The sequence below is a fragment of the Kogia breviceps genome, chromosome 1, assembly GCF_026419965.1.
Source record: "Kogia breviceps isolate mKogBre1 chromosome 1, mKogBre1 haplotype 1, whole genome shotgun sequence".
Lineage (NCBI taxonomy): Eukaryota > Metazoa > Chordata > Mammalia > Artiodactyla > Physeteridae > Kogia > Kogia breviceps.
The window spans coordinates 177,205,196-177,230,858 of NC_081310.1; the positions used below are offsets into that span (position 1 = coordinate 177,205,196).

Consider the following 25,663-nt stretch of genomic DNA (forward strand, 5'->3'; position numbering starts at 1 on the left):
CTTTAGAGTGGCGTCCACATTGCCCTGGGACCCCAGCATGCAGTCTATCAGAAAGGGCTGTGGGGCCTAGCTTCTCCAATCATGACTAACCAACCAAACTGTTTCATCGGATTTTTACAAAACCTCCTTTACCTTACCTTCCCCACTTAACAGTGATTTAAACAGGGACTTTTCTGTTACAGATATTAAAATCAAGGCCCAGAGATATTTAGCAATTAACCCAAGATCAAGTGGCACTCAAGGGCAGAGCTGGGCCTGGAAAGCAGTAAGAACGGCTCTGAGGGGCCCAGGAAAGGGAAGGCAGGCAGACAGAGCAACAGCCTTCAGAATTGCTGCAGCAAGCGCTGGCTCTTGGCCAGACTTCAAACCCGCCCCTCAAGGGCCAGCTCTGCTTCTAGGCCCCAGGCTGCCGAGCCCCACCTCCACACTCCCACCCCAGTCCCCTGAGAGTCCATCACCCTGGCAACAGCCAGAGAAAGGCCCAGCTAAAATATTTATGGCTCAAAACAGTCCGGAGGCTTTGGATGGGGGAGGGGGAAAAGCTGATGTCATCCCTTCTCCGCTTGCAGGCGAGGTGACTGACATGCAGATCAGGGCTCTCAAAGGAAAATCCCTAGGGCTGCAAGTGGTAATGGGAGGAGGGAGTATGTGACAGACTTGACAGGTGACAGGGCTGGGTAAGAAACACAAGCCAGAAAAGAGGAAGGAAACCTAAGTGTTGAGCAGTATTATGCATAGACTCTGTGTGAAGTACTTCGCACACATTTCAGTTGCTTCTCAGATCCCATTCAGTGGATTGGGATGATTATCCTACTTTTACAGAGTAAACAGGCCCAGAAAAATACACGTAAGTGAGGAGCTAGGATTTGAATCTAGATGTTTGGCTTTGGCCCTTGTGGACTTTCCTGTAATTCCATGGCTCCCAAGTAGGTATACGGCATCTGGGGGTTGAAGGTAAGGCTGCCTAGAATCTAGCGCTGGTTTCTCAAATAGTGACCCAGGTTCTGCACCTACATTTTTCCATGACCAGGACGCCATCTGATTCCCTAACTGCCCCCTGCCCTAAATTCCTCTCCTGTCTGCTGGACGGAAGCAGGTCCTCAAATGCTAAAGAAACTGGCCACAAGATGAGGTGTAGGTGACTAAGAAGTCAGGGAAAATGAAGCCTCAGTGGCCAACTCTGGACTGAGTCTCAGTGCAAACAGACTGACAAACTCATCTCAGTTTGCCTGGGACTTTCCTGGTTTTAGGACTGAAGTTCAATATCCCAGGAATCTTCAGTCATGTAAAACCTGGATCGTTTGTCACCCTAAATAAATCTCTCAAACACAATGCTTTACTGTTTCAAAGTACTTGTGGCTGTAAGAGGTACAAACAGGTCAAAAGCAGGGGCTATGGAGTCTGATAGCACCTTTCTTTAACCTTAGACAAGTTATTTATCCTCTTTGAGCCTGTTTCCTCATCTGTAAAATAAGTATAGTGGATTGGAGGATTAAGTCAAATAGTACGTATAAATGCTTGACATAGTGCCTGGTACAACTAAGCATTCAATAAATTATTAGTTATTATATATTTTAATCAATAATGAAGATAAAAATGGGCTTAGAAGTTAAACAACTTGCCCAAAGTAAATCACCTGATTTCAAGGTCCCTTTACTGCTAAGAACAGAATCCAAAGCTCATTAGAATGCCTCAGGCACAGTCTGGATAGGTCTCTCCAAACTCAGCCCTTCCCCTGGTTCCCTTGTTAGGATAAATAACCAGGAGGCATTGAAGGAAGAGTGTAGTATTAGGTCCCTAACCTCTCCAGGTGCTCAGTGTAAAACCAGCCTATGGCATTGGCCACAGGAAACCAGAATTCTAGGAAAGGCTGACTTTCCAATCCTTTAAGAGAAAATGTTAGGATAAATGGCTAGCCCAATATAGCTGGATAGAGAGTGGGAGTTAAGACAGGGGACCTCCTTTGGCTCTCTCCCAAAGCTGATAAAAGCTACCGAAGTAGGACTATTCATCACTTGACTGAACCTTTATTGAACTCCTCAGTGCCAGATGTTGGCTGGGGAAAGGATATAGTCCAGAGGTGAAGTGGGAAAAGCCCTACCCCATCCTTCAGGAGATTTTTGGACGTTAGTAATCAACAATGAAGAGGAAAACAGGCTCCGAGATTAAATAACTTGCCTAAAGTACCCGAACCTTCTCACTTGGCTTTCCTCAGCCTGTTACAGAGTTGGTGTCCAGCCACTCTCTGGGAGCCCTCTGCAAGTGTGTTCAAGGCTGGCATCCACAGCGCATGTGTGGCAGGGTGGGAAACAGGAGGTGGTGGTAGGGTGTTCCAGCCAGTGCTGCTGGAGACTAAGGGGAAGCAGGCAAACTGGGAATGACACAGTAGGAGATGCCAGTTTATTCACATCTAGGAGGCCATGCTGAGGATACTATTAGTCCCCTTTGATTCTTTAAAGTCCTGAGCAGGTTTAACTGTTAGCATCACAGCCCCCTGTAGCCCTAAGGACTCCATTCTGGGCCTAGGGACTCTTAGGGGATTCTGGGTGGCTTTCTGTGGGTAAATCAGACAGATCAAGAAGTGGGTGGGAAAAGACTGTTGATCTCCTCTCCTGGGTCTCTCTGTGCTCAGCAAATGCCCTCAGGCCAGCCTTGACACAGCAGGCGGCTCTCCTGGTTTCCGGGAGTCCTCTGATGCTGCAAAGACATAGGCAGAAAAATAAGAAGCGTGAAGTTGCTGTATCGGGGGCTTCCCAGCCTCCCATTTGGCTGGTCTGCCTCCCTCACAACCTCCCCACCCCACAGCACAACCCCCGTTGCTGCATTCAGAACAAGGTTTTTAGGTACACAGGTGGGTAGAAAACAGAAGTCCACAGCCTATGAGTTCTCCTTTTGCTATCAGGCAATGAAAATGGAGACTCACACCTCACACCTCCCATCCTTGGCCATGCCTGAGCTGAGTGATCCTGGGCAGAATCAACTAGACCTTTGGGGCCTTTAACTATACAAGCTTTGGGGCCTCCAGCTATATAAAGGGGAAAATAATCTCTGCTCTCTCAGAGATGTGAAAAAGATAACGATTAACAGAGAGCTTTAAATCTTTTGGAAGAAAGGGAATGGGGAACAGGAATCTTCTCGTAGCTATTATTAGTACCTCAATCCTAGGCTCAGGGGTCCACCTCTTCTGGCCTTATGAGGGGTTCTTCCTAGCCCCCAATTCTCAGCGTTATCCACAGGAGACACACATCCTAAGCCTGGGGCACAGGTCAGAGCCCTAATCTTATGCCAAAGCCTGTAGCTGTGCTCTTCATCTTAAAAAAAGAAATGCCCCAGTTTTTCAAGCCAGTAACTTGGCGGCCCTCATTGGTACGTCCCTATTCTCCCACATCTAATCAATCATTCTATCTCTGAAGTTCTTGAATCCATTCATTTCTCCAGTATAGGTCTTTCTCATGTCTTTCCTCATAGGTCCCCATACCATTCTCCACTCAGAAGCAAGTGACGTTTAAAAAGCAGAAATCTAATTGTGTCACCCCTCACTACTGGAATTCAGTGGTCTTCAGTGATGACCATAGCATAAAGCCCAGATTTCCACCTCACCTTGAACCTGCCTCAGTCCTACACTCTGCCTAGAATGTGTTTTCATGCCCTTTTCCCAAACCATCGCCCAAACTCTCTGCTTAGTTAACTCTGCCTTTAGATGTCAGCTTAAACATCATTTCTTCAAGGAAAACCCCAGAACTAGGTTAGCTCCTGTTGTATACCCTCATAGCACCCGTTCCTTTCTTTCACAGCATATATCACAACTGAGATGATTTATGCTATTTATGAGATTAATACACTTAGTTGTCTGTGTCCCCAAATACACTATAAGCTCCATGAGGTCAGGGACCAATTTTACCTTGTTCACTTGCCACTGACTCTCCATTGCCTAGCACATAGTAGGTGTTCCAATTTATAATAGTGAATGTATTTTTTAAAAAAGCAATGAAAGGGGTCATTCATACTGATCTCAACCCTGGAGAGCCTGAGAGATGGGGAGCACCCCATTTTATACCTAAAGCTGGGCCGTAAGTAAGAAGCACGAAGGCTGCAGGAGCCAGAGGAAAGCAGAGAAAAATTAGCTCTGTATCTAAACCCAAACTCTTCCATCTCAAATTCCTTATGTGCCTGGGGAAGAGACTGGCTATCCTGAGGTGGGCCAAGGTAGGCTCCCAAGGTTGACAAGGGAATAGCTAATTCAGGCATCTTAATGCCGTATTAAGAACATAAACAGTCCCCAATTTTCCAGCAATGTGTGCTACTTTGGTGATTAATCTGGGCTGACAGCCTGGCTGTACCTCACACTCTGCATGGAAACATGTCAAACATGCTGTCTTTCTTCAGGAGTCCCCACAACCTCTCCCAATCTGACCTGGAAATGACAAGGCCTCCTTGAAGCAAAAAGTTCCCTGGTCTAGTTGGGGGGAAGCACTGTGACAGCTTGTGTACCTGTCTGAGAACTCCTACCTGCCCGCTGCTGCCTGAGATGCAGCCAAAGACAACCAGCACGCTTGGGCTAGGAGGGAGAAGTACACCTAACTGCTGAGAAGCTGCTGGATTTGTAGTCAAGGAATGTCAAGAAGCTAACCTCCAGCAGCACGGTTATGAAATTCAAATCCCTTTCAGATACAAGGCTCCCTCCTTTTAGAAGACAGAGCTAGTGTTCTCTGGAAGAGAACAAATCCTCAGCCCCAGAGCCATAACAGGCTATTGAGCAGAAGACCTCCAGCCTGGGTGGAGGTTAGAAACTTGATTTTTAGAGGTCAGTGAACATATCTGCTCATTACCTCAAACAAAAGGGTTTGGTCTACTGCTTGAATGCAGCCTCACTGGGAGCCCAGGGGAGCTATCAGGCCACAATAGGACTAGGGTGCAGGGCCCACCATACGTTTTTGCTCCCAAGGGCTCAGGCCAGGGAACAAAAGAATGCGCAGTTAGGCAGTGCACTGTGCTTCCTCCCCTTCCCCCCAGCAGCTGCTGTCTCAGAAAACTGTATGCAGCCTGTCTGCTCAAGGCTATTAAATATTCATCAGATGCTTGCTAGCTTTAAACATGCAATGACAATTAATCCAGAGAGCAAGAGGTACATGAGGGTCCAGAGAGAGAGAAAAAGGAAGGCAAAGAAGGATCCACTTCTTTTAACTTCAGGAATATGGAAACCAAGCTAGGGGTCCCATGCATCCTATATATCAAAGCCGGGAACTACTTTCAGTGTAAGCTGATCTTCTGGTGGCCACTGTAGGTACAGAGGAAAGACCAGGAGGCAGCTAAGTAGTATCAGAAAGACTAGGGTCTGAACTCTAGTTCTTGGACCTTGTGGTCATCCTAACCTGTGCATGTCAGTTTCCCAGGAGAATCCTCACTTCACAGAGTTGTGAGAATTACATGGGATGCTGCAATATGATACTCCCCGGAGAGTTAGCACAGAATTAAGGGCTTAAAATGGAGGCAGACTTCATTCATTCAAGACTTAAAAGTGGTGAAGCAAAGCCTTGCTTAATAATTCCTTAAGAGTGAAGTTTCCATCAGTGGAGACTCACAGAGTTTTGGTCTCTAATTCACAGGGTGGGTGAAGGGGATAGAATACAGGATGATGCCCTCAACATATGGTGAAGGCCTAACATCCCACCCTCAAAGAGCCCAAATATCTGAGAGGAGAGAAGGTTATTCTTTCTGAAAAAGGTAAGAGCCCAAATATCTAGGAGAGAAGGTTATTCTTTCTGAAAAAGGTAAGAACCAAAAGGCTTTTAGGTAAGAGGGAGCAGAAGTCAGGCACGGGGAGGGGAGAATACCTCCTTTGCTCTCCCACAAAGGAGTGGTGCACTTTATGGAAGACTTCTGCTTCCCTTACTTCCCCAACTCGCCAGCACAAGGGCAAACACGAGTGTGTTCAAGTCACTCCCCTACTTAAAATAGCTCCCTAAACTTTAGAATAGTATCCAAATCCCTTGACTAAACTTTAGCTTTTCAAAATCGGCAGTAACTTACTCTCCTAGCCTCTGTTTATAGCTAACATGTACTGGGTGCTTATTACATGTCACGTTGAATGTTTTACATGCATTAATCCACCCAATCTTCACAATGTTATAAAATAAATGATATTATCCTCCCATTTTATAGATCATGAAACTGAGACTTGGAGGGGATAACCCATCTAATGTTCCAAAGCTAGTTACACTATGTAAAAATGTGTGTTAAACTGTGTAAAAGTGGGATAATAATAGCTAATTTACAGGTGGAGAAGACAGTGCATGGTACACAGTAAAGAATAAATGCTAGAATTGACAAAAATGCAATAGTAGCTGAGTAACCTTTTTTCAGATTTTAACATTTCTGAAATCAGGACGCATCTTACACTTATATGAAAACAAACACTGTGTCAGTTTAACTGGCAGTATTTTTTATTTCTTTGCAGTATTTAATGATGCATCTTCTAATACATGGCCTCAGTGTCAATGAAATATGGTGTTCATCTTATAGAACCAGCATGCTTTCAGAATAAAGAATGGGCTTTGGTATACAAAAATGCTGATGTGGACCTCCTCCACAACTTGCAATGCAACTGTGGTAAATTACTTCATCTCTCCTAGTAACAGCTGCCTGATTTACAAAAACAGAGACACAGCAGACACTCAAATTAAATTTTCTTCTCCCTTAGCCAGGCAAAGCTGCCTACTTTCTCTACATCCCTTTCTCCTTTTAAAAAAATGGGGTCAAGACCAATTAATGCGAATAGACAGAAAAGTAATAAAATGAGGGGAAATTAAAATGACTACTTAATAGTAACTCTGCCAGCTAACAGCAGCCTGTATAGGCTCACACAAAGCACGAGAACATATCAAGAAAAAGGGAGCCCACGTGCTGCCTTACGCATTCTAACTCAAATGATCTTTGGGCGACATACAGCCTCAGAGGTTTGAGGCCAGGGAGGGATTATTTAAGCTTCAAATATCTGAGCAAAATATCCACCATCACTACCTTTAGTTCACTTGGTTCGGGAGCACTCTGCACATGTGTAGGCAAGAAGCCTTATGGGTCCTAACTCTCAGGCTGCTGTTCCTGAAACAAACCACAGTCTGAGTCTGCTTCATCCTTGGTGGCCAGAAAGCCCTAGCAGTTGCTGATGCATCTTCACCTACATTCTTAGCCTGGGACAGGAGGTGGGAAGTGGTGGGAGAGAAAGCAAGAGTGGACAAACCCTAAGGCTATCTGAATACTGTCATATCCCTAGGTAAGGAAGGGTGAGCGAGTTCCCTTAGCAGCAAGTGTCATCTATAAGAGTACCCTGGAAACCCTGGAGGGAGATGGGGGGAGGAGCAAGAGAGGCTGATGGTGGGGGAAGGGCATGTGGGGCCTCAGCCTTTGAGCCTCTGGAGAACTACATATGGCCAGGCATAGCAGCTAGAACAGCCTCATTTCCACTTTAGCAGCCTGCAGTATTACAGACATGATTTGAGGTCACCCATAACTGGCATCAAATCCTAGCCCCACCACTTGCTAGCTCTTAATGATGCCAAAATAGTCCAATCAGCTATTATTTATTATTGAGTAGCTACTATATGCCAAAAATTACATTAATCACCTTAAGTAATACCTACTTCAAAGGGGAATAGATCTATCTATACCTCTATGGTCAATTGATTTCCAACCAGGATGCCAAGATCATTCAATGGGGAAAGAACAGTCTTTTCAATAAACGGTGCTGAGACAACTGGATATCCACATGCAAATGAGTATGAACCCCCCACCTCATTCCATATACAAAAATTAATGCAAAATGGATCACAAACCTAAATGTAAGAATTAAAACTATAAAACTCTTGGAAGGAAAAAGGTATAAAATTTCAGGACCATGAATGAGACAATGGCTTCTTACCTATGACATCAAAAGCACAAGCAAAGAAAGAAAATAACAGATAAATTGGACTTCATCAAAATGAAAAACTTCTGTGTTTCAAAGAAAATAAAAAGAGAACTCACAGAATAGGAGAAAATACTTGCAAATCTCATATATGATAAGGGTCCATCATCCAACTATATAATGAACTTACAATTCAATAATAAAAAGACAAATCGTCCGATTTAAAAATTGACAGGGCTTCCCTGGTGGCGCAGTGGTTGAGAGTCCGCCTGCCAATGCAGGGGACACAGGTTCGTGCCCCGGTCCAGGAAGATCCCACATGCCGCAGAGCAACTAGGCCCGTGAGCCATGGCCGCTGAGCCTGCGCATCCAGAGCCTGTGCTCTGCAACGGGAGAGGCCACAACAGTGAGAGGCCCAAGTAACGCAAAAAAAAAAAAAAAAAAAAAATTGACAGAAGATTTAAATAAACATTTCTCTAAAGAAGATAAACAAAATGGTAGATAAGGACATGAAAAGATGCTGAACGACATTATTCATTAGGGAAATGCAAATCAAACCCACAATGAGATACCAATTCACACCCAGCAGGACAGCTGTAATAAACAAAAAGAAAATAGCAAGTGTTGGTAAGGATGTGGAGAAATTAGAAACCTCATACATTGCTGGTAGGAATGGTGTAGCCTCTGTGTAAAACAGATGGGCAGTTCCTCAAAAAGTTAAACAAAGAGTTACCATATGACCTAGCAATTCCTCTCCTAGGTATACATCCAAGAAATTGAAAACTATGTCCACACAAAAACCTGTACATGAATGTTCATAGGAGCATTATTCATATTAGCCAAAAAGTGGTAAATGGATAAATAAAATGTGGTATATGCATATAATGAAATAGTATTTGACAATAAAAGGAAGTACCGACAACATGCTACAACATGGATGAGGCTTGAAAACATTATGCTAAGTGAAAGAAGCCAGTCATAAAAGATTATATGTTGTATAATTCCACTTTATGAAGTGTCCAGAAGAGACAAGTTGATAGACAGAACGTAGATTAATGGTTGCTTAGAGCTAGAAAGGATAAGCTGATTGTGGGGAAATGGCTTAATGGGCACGGGACTTCTTTTTTGGGGGTGAGAAAGACGTTCTAAAATTGATTGTGTTGATGACTGTACAACTCTTGTATACGCTGAAAACCACCGAATTGTATACTTTATTTTTTTTATTTTTTTTATTTTTTTTTTGAGGTATGCGGGCCTCTCACTGTTGTGGCCTCTCCCGTTGCGGAGCACAGGCTCCGGACGCACAGGCTCAGCGGCCATAGCTCACGGGCTTAGTTGCTCCGCGGCATGTGGGATCTTCCCGGACCAGGGCACGAACCCATGTCTCCTGCATCGGCAGGCGGATTCTCAAACCACTGCGCCACCAGGGAAGCCCTATATACTTTAAATGAGTGAATAGTTTGGTATATGAATTATATTTCAATAATCCTAATATGCCTTTTAATCTGTATTAATAGAAGCTAACCAGAAGCTGCAACTGGTAGGTGATGGGCAGAGTTTGGCTTGCAGCATATGTATTACAGACACTGACACAAATTTAAGCAAACATTAAACTGGCAGTATATAAAATCCAAATTTCTAGTTTTTCTTGAAAATCAGATCTAGCAAGTCTAACAAATAACTTTTAGAGCTGGGAAAGAAACACGAGTGAAAATGATCTTCAGGGACTTCCCTGGTGGTGCAGTGGTTAAGAATCCACCTGCCAATGCAGGGGACATGGGGAGTTTGAGCCCTGGTCTGGGAAGATCCCACATTCTGCGGAGCAACTAAGCCTGTGCGCCACAACTACTGAGCCTGCACAGCTCGCAAGCCACAACTACTGAGTCCTTGTGCCACAACTATTGAAGCTCAAGCACCTAGAGCCTGTGCTCCACAACAAGAGAAGCCACCGCAGTGAGAAGCCCGCGCACCGCAACGAAGAGTAGCCCCCTCTGGCCGCAACTAGAGAAAGCCCGCATGCAGCAACAAAGACCCAATGCAGCCAAAAATAATAAATTAAAAAAAAAAAAAGATCTTCAAATACATGATAGAAATCCCTTCAGAAGTCCAAAATAGAATCAGTATAAGCTACTAGAGTGACTCATTCAAAATGAGGGAAAACTTCTAATACTTGGAGCTGTCTTAAATGAAATGGGCTGCTTTGGGAAGTAATATTGTTTCCTATCACTATATGAAGTACTGATATGTACTATAACATGCATGAACCTTGAAAACATTACACTAAGTCAAAGAGGCCAATCACAAAAGGCACATATAATATGATTCCATTTATATGAAATGTCCAGAATAGGGAAATCCATAGAAACAGAAAGTAGCTTAGTGGGAGAGAGGGGAATTGGGAGTGACTACTAACACGTATGAGATTCTTTTGGGGTAATGGAAATTTTCTGGAATTAAATAGTGATAATGCTCATACAGCACTGTGAATATTCTAATAACCATTGAACTGTGCATTTTAAAATGATTAAAATGGTAAATTTTATGTTATGTGAATTTTATTGCAATTAAAAAAGAAAAAGGTAGAGAAGACCAAATGAGATAGTTTTTATTAACTGCTTAGGATATTATGATGCACACAGTGATACATGTTAGCTATTACTATCAACTCCATTTAATGATAAAGAAATGAGACACAGACCTGCTATATAAAAAAATAATAACTAAAATAAAATTCAAATCAAAAAAAGAAATAAGACACAGGGAATTCCCTGGTGGTCCAGTGGTTGGGACTTGGTGCTTTCACAGCCGTGGCCCAGGTTCAATCCCCGGTCGGGGAACTAGGATCCTGAAAGTCTTGTGACACAGCAAAAAAAAAAGATGTTCACTATGCTTAAAAAAAAAAAAAAAAAAAAAAAAGAAGTGAGACAGGGGTAAGGGTTTTTTTTTTGGTTGTTAAAACAAAGACAAGGGCTATGATGAGGCAGAGCCAGGACAGGTCCCCAGTCTTCCCTGGCTCTAAAACTTACAGATGTAATAAAGTTCACAGGTAGTGATAGAAAACACTGGGACCGAAACTGTACACCCAGAATAGGCAGACCACTGGCAGGCCTGGGTCTGCCAACAATGCAACCTGCCTTTCCAAGCACAAATTAAAGGCCAAATGAAGAAAGACGTTTCCCCCAAATTCTGCTCTTAAGACTACCTTAGGAAGAGTTGAGACTAAATTCTCTGCATTCAGGGACTTTCCCCTCAAATTTCCTAACCATTCACGTGACCAGTAACAAACTTAGGACTTCTGGATGCACAGAACCATGCTCAGTACACATGCCCCTCCTTACAGCCTCCGTATCGCAGAGGCTCCTGGCCGAAGGTGGGTTTGGAAGAAATTACCTCCAAGAAGGCAAATTTCACTGTCAAAGGACACAATATCTTTGGCCTACCTAGTTGGATCCTTTCTCCTCAGTGCCCTCATAACCCTAACAACTTACTCAGGAGCAGAGGAAAAATCAATAGGAAGGCTCACTCAGTTGTCAGAGCCCCTAACTACCCAACCAGGGAGTTAAACTTTTTTAGGGAAAGAACACTAATATTTACTATGTATAGGGCACGGAATTGGTTGGCCTTATATACATTTGAACTCCTTCAGTTTGTCAACCACTGTAGAGTGTACATTATCACTGTCTTCCTTCTCAGATGTGGAAATAAGTGATGTGTTTTAGGTCACCAAACAAAAGCTAGCTCATAGATTCAACTCCAGGTTTCTCAGGTTCCATGTCCTTTCTACTACACCACAATGTCTCTAACCAGGGGTCTCTTCTGTGTGAGAAATACCCCTTCCTTAGATTAAAAGTGGTATAGTATGAGAGATAAGATGTTAGGTTATGGCAACACATAAACTTGGGCTTGATTACTACCCACACTAATTATGTGACCCTGGGAAGTCATTTACCCTCATTAAGTCTCAGTTACTTCTGTAAAATACGGTTATTACTGAATAACTGTCATTTGGTTGCTCAGTATCTATTTCTCTTTCCTAATAACACCCTGACTTCCTTTTGAGGAATTAGTTTTTTTCTTACTGCATACTGGTAAAGTATGGGCATGTGACTCAAGCTAATCCAGTCTGACACTTTGCCTCCCTAGAACTTGAACCTTGAAACCTAACATGGCTAAGAATGTACTTATTCCAGCAATAGTGTCCAAGGAGCTAATCCCAGCTTTAGAACCACTCCTGTGGTCTACCACTGCTGTCCCAGTTCGCTGTAGCCACTCTGGTTCCCAAGCCAGATTTTCTAGAATTCACATTAAATCTGTGGACCCCTAATATCCTTGCAATAAATTTCCTTTCATTTACATGAGCCAGTCAACTTTGTTGCTTATAACCAATGAACTCCAAATGAAACACCACCTTATCAGGTTATTGACAAAATACAGTGGGAGTCCAAAGATGTAAGCTGACAGTCTGGTCATTACATTCCATTCAGTATGGACTGTAAACCAACGTAAAAGCATGGTCATGTTGTAAATATGGTACAAAGTACATACAAGCAAGATTTGCCCATTTTTTACCTCCCAGGCTACCACCTGGCAAAACTGTTTTAGTTAGGATAAAAGTCCAATATCCTTAATAGAAAGCCACCTTAACATACCTGACATGGGTCTTCACTACCCATTCTACTCCAAGAAATGCCTCAGGAGTTTTCAATCACCTGAAAATGGAGAAGTAAGAGATAAGTCTTTTAAAGAGGAAGTTCTAAAGACATACAAAATAAAAGATAGAGATCCTGCATGCAGTTTACACATTACAGGAGAGAAACATGCAACTTTAAAGAAATTTTAACTAACATTTCATTGTGAATATCAATACGGGGACCTATAGGGGCTCACATCCTCGTACATTTTAAAATAGCTGAGCAGAAAGCTTTACTTTGGGGAGCAGCAGGTCTAAACTACAGTCATTGAAATTTTACAATGTGTCATTTAAGATGTCAGACTTTGTGCCCAGGTTACATTACAGTTCACTTGTGATGGGCAGGATTATTAAGAGTTATGGCTAATTTATGCGGCAGCATATGGTTTTTCTTTTTACAGCTATTTTTATTAAACAAGTTTTGCAAAGTTTTAACATTAAAATTAACAGCTAAAGAATTGTTTATGCAAGTTGCTGTCACAGTTTATGTAAAAGAGAAATATGTGCTATTAAAATCAGACATTTAGGTTACCTTTGGTTTTTTGCGATGCATGTTAGCTTTACACATCCTGATTCTCTTGCGATAATTTTCCTTTAAAAAGGGGGGTATAGAGTGATCTCTTTTCATCAAAACAAGACATAATGCCCTGAAAGCTGACTTCAAACCATGGTTGAAAATTCAGTTATTTACACTTTATCACAATCTACAAATACATTTTTTTGTTGGTGTGTTTTAAAAAGAAAAAAAAATGTCCATCATGCACTGCTGCAGGCAGCTTGGCACTTCATACAAGAGGATTTTTCACCCCCGAGCAGTTTAGGTGGCTCCCTTAGGGAAGGCATATGAGAACCCTGAGAATTAATGTAGAGGAGTGGAAACAGGGTCAACCAATTCCATCATTTCCTCTCTTGGTCTCTCAGGAGGGAGGTTCAGAGCCAGGCTATCATGCCAAATCCTGCCCCAGCCCAGTTGATTTATTAACAGCATTTCTGGGATTGGAAGGGAAACCCTTAAGGGCACCCAGGGTTTGAATTGTCATTATCTAAAGGCAAGTGCTATCCCTTTCCAAGCTCACAGAGATTATTTGGTGTCACTCTTAGGGCCACCTACGGGCTCTACAGAAGGTGCAAACTAGGATGGCTGGAACTTTAAGTACTGAGGCCTATGTATGGAAACCAATCCAAGTTTCAACTTAGTTGGATTTTTCTCTCCAAAAATTAGAGCTTGTGATAAGGATTGGATAAAACTGCTTTCAACAACTTCCAGGGGGTGAAAAAGCTTTGGTTATTTTTAAACTAAAACTTAACAACTCATAAACTTTTTTTTGGTAAACTTAAAATAAAATCCCCCACCACCACTTTTAAGAATGTCTCCAACTTTTAACAAGCCCATTAACTTTAGAGTTAATTTAAGTTTATTTGAAAGAGAAAACTATTTTATTGTCCACCCAAAAAAAATGACAATTCATCACATTTACTTTGATTAAAAAAGGACTAAACTTTATTGACAAACTGCTGCAGACATTTTGACATAAGTTTAAGCTACCTATTTAGGCAGACTTACACATGTAGCATTTAATCTTCCAAGAACAAAATGGGAGGACGGTACAAATCCAATTAGGACTTTAACTTATGTACAAAGTGGATTTTGATTCCTTTTTCATTCAGCTGCAGTGTCCCTTTTTATATCATGCTAGTGTTGAGACATACTTGACTAACTACCTTGGTAACAGTTCAATATTGACAACCGTCAACTTAAGAAAATCATCAGCTTTTGGCCCCAGTGTCCAAGTGAGCTTTTCATGGAGTGCAGAATCTCAGATGGACAAAATACTTTGCCTTTTTAAATACTGAAATGTTAATTATTAGTACTATTACTGAAAGGTTGTTCGTGACTAAAAAGCTCTGCATCAAATTCAAGTGGCCAGCCCCTCTCCCCAAATCAACCTCTTCAAAACCTACTTCCCACTAAGTATCTCTCAACACTGTATGTCTGGGGCTAGATTTCAAAACCCACATAATGAAAAAGTCAGTTTTACGAACCTAATTTTGTTGTTGTTTTTAAATCAATTAACGTTAAAAATTGCATCAACTATTTAATTCATGAGGATCTTTCATATTAAACTTTAACCTTAAGATTCAACCGCCATGTGCTTTTAAAGGAAACGTTTTTAGAGACGTCTGAGCTCACTTTTACATGGTGGCACCTACTGCCGTTAACGTTTGTGATTTTAAATCTTAAACAGCCCTGAATTTTGAAATGTAGCCTAGTTTGGGATTCTGCAACTACAACTTTACGGGATGCCTCAAGTCAAAACTAAGAGAAAGTTAACAAGCCTTAACTTCAGAACCTTTAAGCAAGCAATGTCACTTTTGAAACTAACAGGTTTGTGGTTTTTTTTTTACTCAACTTCTGTTTTATTAGAAAAGGTACATTTCTGTTTATATTTAAACAACAAAGAAAAAAAGCATCTACACACTTAAAAAATTAATTCGATATTCCTAAATCTATTTTAACTCATTTTAAAATACTACATACAGAAGCCAGAATGCAGAGTTAAGAATGGAGTAAGGTGGGGGAGAAGAAGGGGACCACGAAGAAAAACACTTAGACAATTACTTGTCTGTTGTGGGTAAAGCAACAGGAATCCTGGGAGATACAAGAAATCAGTAACAACTTTGCTCATAACTGATATTTTCCCCTCATGTTTGTTTTTAATAACGTCCATATGGGTGCTCTCTGTATGCTCCCTTCACCGGCCTAGCTGGAGGGGCCTTCAGCGACGGCCTGGTCCCATTCCAGTCATCTTGGCCTGTGGGGAAAAAGCAAGAACAGTTTATAACCCATGTGCCAATGGCATTTCCGGATGGGCAGGCGTAGATCACCTGGTAAAGATCACCAAATACACTGCTTTGCTTCCAACGTCTTGCCACCTCTTGGGTGGTCCTTACTTCTTTACTCTGCCTGGCCCTCCTGAGCAGCTTAGGCAATTTTCCAACTGTAGGACAGTTTTGAGTGGACAGACAGAGGAAACAGTTCAGGAAGGACATGGAGTGATGTCCAGGAAGGAAGCTGTCCATAGGCAACATAATCTATACTCCAGCCCCCAAACCTGAATAAACCCAACACCTTGCTTGGGACAATGAGGAAATCGACCTCAGTGGATCTGCAATGCTCTTTCCTGTTTCCAAAGCAATTTGGCACAGAGCCTCAGGTAAGGTGACAATTTCTGGAAGTCTTTCAGATTGGAAGCAGCAGGTAGCTCCCTTTCCATGCAACAGCAAGTCTGATTTCCCCGTGGAGAAATGTCCTCTGGCTCCCTGGGAAGAGCAAGCAATGGCCACGTTTCAAGAGCCCTCCACCAGCAGGGCTGGTCCACCGCTCTGGCAGTGGGAAGTACAATCAAATGTGTTAACAGCACTCATTAGGAGAATTCATTATCTCCTTTTATGTGCCAATAGTCCAGAGAAGCCAGACAACATGACTGACATCCTCAAATGGTTTTCCTTTGTGACAGGGAAAAGCCTATAGGGAGATGATCACTTACTAGAGCTGATCTGTTATGAACACGAGTTGTGTTTATAAGCTTATTCTTCCCACTCACCCCCAGATGTTACCCAGGCCTGTTATTTCTCTAGCTGCTTACATTCACAAACATCTGCTTCCATCAATACAGGTCTAAAACTCTTTTATGGATGTTGCACAAAGCCCTATGCTATCTAAGCCTGTTTATACCTCTAGTAAAATAGCTATGTCCATCACTTTCCAAAGTGGCTTCTGGATACCAACAAGACAGTTTATTTTTCTAACTCTGCTTATAAAGGCAGAAATGAGAACAGATTAACAGTGGCAACATCATACCAGGAGAACAAGGAGCAGCCTGCCTATTTCAGTGCAGTCTTTTCTCCAGCAAGAGAAATGTAATTTAGTCAAACACATACAGAGGCCCCATTGTGCTGCCTCACCGATGAAGGGAAATACCCTGGAGCAATCGTACCAGCCTTCTAAATAGTGGCATATGAGCAGAGAGCAGTGCAGTGTTAACGGATGGCAACTGTACAGTACCATTTAGCTAGAAGTGGTAAAAACTGTTTCCCTGGGCAAGCAGCTGACTGGTTACTACATACTGTGCTGAGGAGTTGAGGAGTCTGTCTGTGGGAACCCTAAGAAGCTCTCTCTTTTCAGTTAGGGGTAAGGGAGACTGTCACCTAGTAACTTAAACGGTCAACTGCTGACTCCCTTGCCAAAGTCTCTGGACTTCCCTTGGGTATGCTTGAAACACCTCACATTTAAAAGGCTGCTCTCTCTTCATCTACTGCCACATGGTACTCCCTCTGGGACCCATTAATATGGGGCCATATTGGCTCTTGAGGATACTCTTGAGCAATGTGTTTTCAACCAAACCTCAGGAAAGGCAGTTTGGTCCTGCTGCCATTCCAACATCTATAGCTCTCTTAGGATTATAGGACTGAACTGAGATGTCTCCAAGACAGTAAGGAGCCTGGTGCCAGTACTGCCCTGAATTGGCTTCAGCCCCCAGTTTCTAATCTAACGGGCACTGTTTTTGTCCCCAACCTGCTCTTGCCATTTAGGTTTCTTTCAGCTAGCATTTCCTCTACACTGAGATTCTTTATGACGAGATCCAAAATTGTTTTTAAAAATGAGGTGGGGCAGAAGAACTGGATATGATTAAATTCTTATTATCCACCACTGTGGCCTAGGTATCAGCAGCAAAGGCCTAGCAACATAACCCAGGCCTAGCCATCTCCCAGCCTAAAGTAGAAAAAGAATCAACATCAGCTGAAAAGCCTGCTGCTCCAACCAGGCCAACCTAGACCAAAGCCCTAGTTTAGGACATATGCTTAGCCGTCCAAGAGTAATAGCACACCTATCTCATTTCAATAAGTCCTTCTTTCTACCGCACACCACACAATTTAAGAGCAGGACTCCTACTGCCACATCTATCAACATGTTGGCCTTCTATTAGAGGTTTCTCCTTAGATGCATGACTGACCCCCAATAATCCGGTCACCAGCATTCTCCAGGGCACTTACTTGCACATTTTGTCCCATCACAGAAATAAAGACATACCATATGCTTCATAAGAATCTTGAACCTCCCCATGTCCATAGTCATAATATTCTGAGTCCCTGAAAGCCAAAGACAGAGTATTAGAGCTATATAGTAACCATGTTTCAGTATTACCTTTCTCCCCAATACTTCCATATTTCAGTCATTTTACTGTGGGTATAAAACAAAAAGATGCTCATTTTACCCCATCTCCAAACCACAAAATATTTCCAAAACATGTACATACTAGGTACTCATTTAAAAACTGTGACAACTATAGCAAAGAAAAATGAATAGCAACAATTTAAAGTGAAAAAGCTTAATCCAAAAGCTCAATCTTAACCACAGTGTACATACACATGTATTCACAGGGCTAACTGGAAGAGATTAAGGAAATATGAAAAGAACTATTCTGTCCCCATTGTAGAATTATGAGAGACCTTTTCAATCACAGTTAAGATACATAGATATAGGGCTTCCCTGGTGGCGCAGTGGTTGAGAGTCCGCCTGCCGAGGCAGCGGACACGGGTTCGTGCCCTGGTCTGGGAGGATCCCACGTGCCGCGGAGTGGCTGGGCCCGTGAGCCATGGCCGCTGGGCCTGCGCGTCTGGAGCCTGTGCTCCACAACGGGAGAGGCCCGCGCACCGCAAAAAAAAAAAAAAAAAAAAGATACATATATACACATACACAAAAAGTGTTTTTTAAAAAAAGAGCAGAAAAGAACCTGAGTTACAATAGTGGGATTCTAGTATCCTTTTAAACTTTTATGCAACTTTAATGTGGCTGTTGACATTTTTTAATAATAAATCAAAATAACTTTAAGGCCTCTTCCCTTTGTTTCCATGTAGTCACAGCTCAGGAATTTTTCATCTGCTAACCCGATTCTACACTATAATTTAAGATTCACACTTATCCAAATTTGCAGATCCAAGTATGTGCCTTACAGATGTCAAAAGCAGAGGAGACACCCTCAAGAGAGGTGAGCCACCCTGCTCCTTAGATTTGTGCTGCTTAAATCTCTCAGTTCCTCCAACTCCCTCTTATCCATCCCGAGGACATGAAACAGCACTTCTACTGCCTGACTTACCCTTGGCTTTGGCTGTAATAGCCTTCGTAGCCTTCATAACTCTGTTCTGCATATGTATCATCATATCCCTAGAACAAATAAAATGAAATAGAAAGTCAGAATCACAGAAAGTAGGTAAGGTAATTATATCCCATGGGAGTATGGCGGGCTTCTGGATTAACAGAACATGGAATTTCCTTCCAAAATGTTAACACCTGTTGTAGAATAGTCAAGAAAGAAAGGATTAAAGAAAAAAAAAGAAACAACAATCAACCAAATTTATAAAACCCTTCCAGTGTGGGCAGGAAATAAGGTACAAAGTTGAACTTCAGCATTATCAGCAGTAGTAGTGTGAGTTCCTTTAGTAACACACTAAACATCAAGGGGCAGCTTATTTCCTATTTAATCTACATACATACAGTAAACCATGCTTAAAAATAGAAAACTCTTCTCATAGTTTAACATTCACTGCAAGAGAAGAGGGAAGATTCCAAATCTTACAGGGAGTCCCTGCCACCTACATCAAGGGCCAAGGCCCTGTCATTCAACTTCCTTTGGCAACCTGTTAGGTATTAGGAAATGGCATAGTCCAAATGTCTTACATATTCTTCATAAGTTTCTGGTGCAGGTGGTGGAGGCAAAGGTATTCTCTGGATGCCTGCTGTCCGTGCTCTTGGTGCTGGAGCACCCCTCACAGTAGGTGGGGGTGGCACTCCTCGAGTCACAGTGGCACCTCTGGTGATGGCTCCTCTCACCGGTGTACCACGCACTAAAGCCCCCCGAGGTGGTCCAACACCACGGCCCCTGCAAAAAAGAAAGTTTATTTTAAATGGAGATTTTTATAAATAGGCTACTTTCATGTTCAGATTTGTTTGCAAATTCTGGAGCTAGATAGGAGATTTTACAATGCCTTAAATAGACTATTATCAAAACACAGAGGAATGGGGAGTTCCCTGGTGGTCAAGTGGTTAGGACTTGGCGATTTCATTGCCATGGCAAGGGTTCAATCCTTGGTCAGAGAACTAAGATCCCACAAGCCACTCAGCGCAGCCAAAACAAAACAACACAGAGGAATGTGTAGGTGGGTAAAGGACCCATATTGGAAGGCTCCCCAGGTCCCATGGTGGACCTGTTAATGTCTCCTTAGTGGAGCATCTGCCTTGGAGAGTCTGATCAATCAGCAAAGGTAAAATTCTAACGTCAAAGACCATTTAAAAATGCTAAAACTGTCCAAAAGTTAAAAAAGCTTTTTAAAAAAGCTTTAGTCCTGAAGTCCTAAAGCTTCAGGACTGCTGTACCTGACTATGGTCAAAGTGACCAAGATCTAGAACTCCACTCTTTTTTTTTTTTGGCCGTGCCACGCGGCTTGCAAGATCTCAGTTTCCCAACCAAGTATTGAATCCGGACTACAGCAGTGAAAGCGCCAAATCCTAACCACTAGACCACCAGGGAACTCCCTAGAACTCCACTCCTGATGCAACATACAAATCCTGAGACCCCTTTTAAGCTGGAGATAAGAGCACCAGTAAAACAGAGGTGGTACCAGCAGTCAAATTCACATCCCATTTCTAGTTGTCTCCATTATTCATACCTGGGAACAGGTGGAGGAGGAGGTGCAGCTCCCCGGCCTCTCACCGGCACCCCACGTCCACGAGAGGGCTCTGGTACTCCATTCAAGTAGGAGAGCTCTAGGAACTGCTCCTGGCAGATATCATCCATCATATCCTGTGGATAAAAGATAATGAGAAGGAGTGTTATTCTCTACCTTCTGCTGAGAAGTCATCTAGCCCATACGAGCCTTGGATGCTAAGAACAACTTTGAAGGCCCACATGAAGTCTCAGGTCATTCATTCTCTGAAGTCAAATGGCACTCTACCTGTCACCTCTTTGAGGAAAGTCTTGATGGTAGACCCCTCATTATTCAGATGAAGTTCTTCATGATGTGGTTCCTGCCTAGCTCTCCAGATCACTTCCATCCTCTCTCCATGTATAACCTCCTTTCAAGCCATGCTGAACAACTTGCAGTTCAGAACATGGCATACTCTTACACATCCATTCTTGCAAATAGTTTCCTCTTTCTAGAATAATAAAAGCCACTACCATTAATTAAGTTCTATGGCTGGGTACCATATAATAAGCTTTACATAGGGTTTTCAGTTTAATCTTCAAATTAACCCTGAAGTAGGCAGATCTTCCCATTTTACATTTGGGAAAACAGATTCGGGAAGTATAAAGCAATCAGTCTAAGGACATAGAGCTATTAAGTGGCAGATTCTACATGTAAATTCAGAATTACCTGTCTCCAAAATCTAGGCTTTGAATCATCAGACTATATTATTGCATTTTTTTGTCCACCTGAGGGACTCTTTTACAACATTTAATCTAGAATATTACCTCACCTCTTTTGAAAAACTTTCTCTTGATGCCAACCCTTCACTCCCTCCTCTTTTCCCACAGCACCATGTAATTTTCTCTAAGCACTTACCACATCATTTTAGAATTGTTTGTATGTCTTTCTCACTAGGTTGTGAGCTCTTCAAGAGCCATTTCTGTAACTTCAGACCCAAGCATAGTATTAGGCACCTACCAGACACTTAACAAATGTTTGGGATGAACAAGGAACCTGAGGCTCAGAAAAGTGATACAATAACTTGTCCAAGATGATGCAGATAAAGCTCCCAGTCCAGTGCTCTTCCTACTGTACCAGGTTCTGAGGGGAAAATGGAGGGCCTCTGGTCATGGATGCAAAAACAGGCTCACTTTTTTTCTTCACAAGGGGGAAGAAGTGAGCCAAATGCCATTTGCAAATCTCTTCACATATTTCCTGATGAGAATCATTCAGTCTTAATACTTCATGCATTTTTATATATCCCAGGTGTATACAGCTTCTAGAAGATTCTAGTCACCAAGAGACGCCCCCTACCCCAACTCTTCACCTCCTCCTACCGTACACATTTCTGCTGCTTGAGACTCACATTGGAGAATCAAGTAATCAACGATGGGCCATTTGCTCATATTCCTCTAACTGCCACAGCAACACTGAGGAAACCCAGATCTCCTTTGGCAGGCTTCTTTTTTTTTTTGCGGTATGTGGGGCTCTCACTGTTGTGGCCTCTCCCATTGCGGAGCACAGGCTCCGGACGCGCAGGCTCAATGGCCATGACTCACGTGCCTAGCCGCTCCGCGGCATGTGGGATCTTCCCGGACCGGAGCACGAACCCGTGTCCCCTGCATCGGCAGGCAGACTCTCAACCACTGTGCTACCAGGGAAGCCTAGGCTTCTCTTCTGAAGATCCAGTTACATGGAAGCCTTGTAAGCCTAGCCCTTTTGAGAAATATGCTGAGACTAATGATAAAGAGGAGATGGGCATTCCCCTGCAGTCCTTCAGAAAACGGATGGCTCAGGATGCTTCAACATATACCTCAAAGAGTAAAAAAGCATATCCCCAAGGGAAAATTTACAAGTTCTGAGTTTTTCCTAGGATATTTTAAGTTGGCTGTTTCATGTTGAACACTCTAATGATGATGAGATACTTAGAAGCAAAGCAGCTGCTGAGACATTTAAGACAGTGTTAGAATCCTTGGAGCTCAGCATTACAGGTACACACACCCTATAAATTTTTGCTCTACCGATTCTCACATGCTCTGATACAGTTCCAACTCCCTCATTTTACATATACAAGAAAACCAAGAACTATATATCACTTCCTCTTAGTGATGAAACTATGATGCTTACTCAATTCTAGCTGAATAGTACTCCAAATGCTTCTTAAGGTTCCAGATTCATACTTGGTTATTAAACATTCAACAGTAAGTAGTTTTCAGAGTAACTCTGAAAACTAACAGGACTTGCCAAATGGCAAAAATTCATCAGTTTTTACTTACTCAAAGTATGAAATCTCTGACCAGGTAATAATAAGCAAGACAGGTAACCTGGTCTGTCCCAGTTCTTCCAGGGCCTTAGTTACATTCTGAAAGGAGCTGTACACCAATCTGTTTAATATCATCAACAGTTAAGCCTATAACCATCATGCCTCTTTCACATCAACTCTACTTGAGTAAACTCCTCCAGGAGAGAAAGCCCTGAATGCACTCAGGTCGGAATTCAATCCATTAACACTGGAGGCTAGAGGATTCTTGCTGTTATCATCTAGACTCTCTAGTCTAGAATAAAACCCCACTAAGTGCAGGGGATTATGACCACCTTAGTCATTTTCCTATCATAACCTTCCAGTTCCACTCTAGCACCAAAATACACAATTTAGTGAAGACCTTGTTAAATCTGTTAACCAGAGGTTAAAATGCCAGACACACTGTGGATCCAAAATACTGACAAAAGATACTGGTATACAACTAAAACCACATTAGACATGGAGTAGAAGAGTGGTCTTGGGGCACAGTGGTTTGAAAACCAGATACAAATAATGGACCACCTTAGAAAAATGAAGATAAATGCAGAATTTGGTATATAATTTCAGGTTATGCAAAGACCCTGGATAAGAAACCCTGCCTTAGCAATAAGCACAAGATCCCAGTTTTCTCTTGCTCAAAGATACAAGATATAGATTTCCTTACTGGTACTAGAAACTTCTTGACTTCCTCCATAGCATGGGCCATAAGAGCATAAGCCTCACACGGGGGTCCAAAGACTTCAATGAAGACATGCAGGTCCATATTCAAGTGGGCATATTTGGGGTCTCCACCTTTGCGCAGCTCTTCCTCCTATGGAAAGATGCACAAAAACATCGCATCACTTGGACTAGGGAGAAAATGACACCTTTACCTCTAGGCCAAAGAGACACCGAGAAATGACCCCAACACCTAAAAAAATAGAAAATTGTAAGAAAAAAGCAAAACAAACTCTGGAGAATAGTAATTTACACAGTCTGCTAAACCTGCAATTAGTCTGCTGCTCTTCTGTTTTGAATCACTGGTGTATTCACTGGAGCTCTTATTAGAAGGTATACAAGAGACAAACTTATTTCCAGTTTCCATTCAGATAACAGCTGTTTGCCAAGCATTCATTCATTCATTCATTTATTGCCAAGCATTTGCTTTTAAATCCCAGGTAGAGCTCTTAATCACCAGCTCTTCTTATCTGCTTATATGGTCTGGGAAGTTCTAGGGACGGAATAAAGTCAGGACAGAGAGAAGAAAATCTCATGTAAATCTCATTAGCTAGAATAACATACTTCAGCCCTAACTGTATTCATCTAGTGAGAAATGTGAGTGGCCAAAAGAAGGTCTGAGAAAACATGTTTGTCAATTCGGCTGCATAAAAGGAGGCCTGAAAGAGTAAGCTTTTAGGCTGTAGCAGGTATGTCTCATCTAAAAAGCTGACCCTAGAAGGCTAAGACTATTCTGTTTCGGTGGTAAGTTTCTCCACACTTACAAAGAGCATAAAGAGTATGGGACTATGGCATGGAAAAAAAAAAAGCATTAGGTTCTGTTGTCAGGATTACTCATGGTTCCTTTTGTAGTATCTTCTTTTAGAGGGCCTCACATTCCAGCTGGCTATAAAACAAACCAGCCAACTAATCCTCAGACTCACCTGCACTCACAACACTAGTGCTCTCACTTTTCCATATTACTGAAAAGGGAACGTGCTGTTCACATTTTAGTGTCTCTAGTCTCAGTAAGTTTCAGTACATCCAGCTCCCCTTCCAAGTTTTCATAGATAATCTTACTAATGCCAAAGTTGCTACCGCTATTTCCATTACTATGCAGTCAAAGTCAGAAAGAAAGCAATTACCAGGGCACACCTAGGTTCTTCCAGCGTTGCCAAAGAAGTGAATTAACTGGTCTATAATCTCTTACATCCAATGCAAATTTAAGGGAATCACATTCTGTACATATGCAAGTGCTAGCTTCCATAAGGAATCTATACTGGACTCTTGGCTACTGGAAGGCATTAGGGTGTCTTCTTGCCTCATTAATGTGAGCTTACCTTGGCCTTGTCTCTCATTGAGCCCTTTCCCAACACAGAAATCTTTGCACCAGTCTCTTCTTGCAGTCTTTTGATTGTATTCCCTTGTGGTCCAAGGATCTTCCCCACAAAATTGAACTGACAGAAAATAAAGACAGATTTCTAAACACATATGTTCCTATAAAATATTTCCACACGTATTATTTATCTTCAATAATCCTGTAAAATAGGTAGAGTATTACCACTCCCATTTTACTGAAGGATATACTGAGGCTGTACGGATAAAGTGATTAGCCTACGGTTATACAACTGGAAAGTGACAGTTCTCAGACTTGAATTTCCTGATGTAATTTGGCACTCTTTACATAATATCACACTGCAACCCTTCGTACTTTTACATAAACATTTTAAAACCAGTTACTTCAGAACAGAACAGACATATGGTACCCTTTGGTAGTACTGGTTTGATAAACTAAATATAATTAGTTGCTTTCCAAAAAAAAAACTTTAAGAATTTTTTTTTTTTTGGATAATAAAAGGATGATTATATTTCCGTCCTGGATATAGCTATGCTATTAGTGACGGACTTGTATGTTTCAACTGCCAGATACATATATGACACAGAACCTTCACCAGCTTAAGTATCTGACACATCACAATCTCTGTAAGTCTTCTGCTACAGCCCACGCTACAAGACATACTACATACTCTCATACTACAAAGCCAACTCAAAGTGAGGCACTCTCTTTCCCTTACCTTGGGATACTGCTTGACAGGTATCAGAACCCTCTCCTTCAACTTCATGTTCTTGTGAGAAAATAAATCCAAGTAATTCTCCTCATCGTCCTTTTTTGAATCCCCTTTCTGAATCTTCTCAATTTCTGAATAGGACAAACAGAATTTAATTTAGTTTTTTCTTTTAAATAAAGGCAAAATTCTGAGTCTGCTTAGCTTAAAGCAATAACACAGAGAACTGTGTAATGAGAAAGTGCTAATTTCAAATGGAG

The 25,663-nt window shown here is 42.1% G+C and overlaps 1 protein-coding gene across 2 annotated transcripts in view; it reads right to left on the minus strand.

The window, feature by feature from the left end:
- Positions 1-2,379: 2,379 nt before the first annotated feature.
- The window catches only part of KHDRBS1 (KH RNA binding domain containing, signal transduction associated 1), a 35,816-nt gene continuing 12,532 nt past the window's right edge, over positions 2,380-25,663 (minus strand). The window contains exons 2-11 of one of the 2 annotated variants that reach the window (XR_009337973.2): positions 25,413-25,537; positions 24,678-24,794; positions 23,306-23,452; positions 20,322-20,455; positions 19,333-19,534; positions 18,752-18,819; positions 17,686-17,744; positions 15,214-15,406; positions 12,553-12,612; positions 2,380-2,697 (exon numbers count right to left, since the gene is read on the minus strand). Coding sequence is in view for 1 of the 2 variants with exons in the window: in XM_059078270.2 (XP_058934253.1) it covers positions 15,309-15,406; positions 17,686-17,744; positions 18,752-18,819; positions 19,333-19,534; positions 20,322-20,455; positions 23,306-23,452; positions 24,678-24,794; positions 25,413-25,537 (950 nt within the window). In the remaining variant the exon portion in view is untranslated. Of the gene's footprint in view, positions 2,698-12,552; positions 12,613-14,066; positions 15,407-17,685; positions 17,745-18,751; positions 18,820-19,332; positions 19,535-20,321; positions 20,456-23,305; positions 23,453-24,677; positions 24,795-25,412; positions 25,538-25,663 lie in introns of those variants that run through there. The other variant, XM_059078270.2, reaches the window with a different exon arrangement.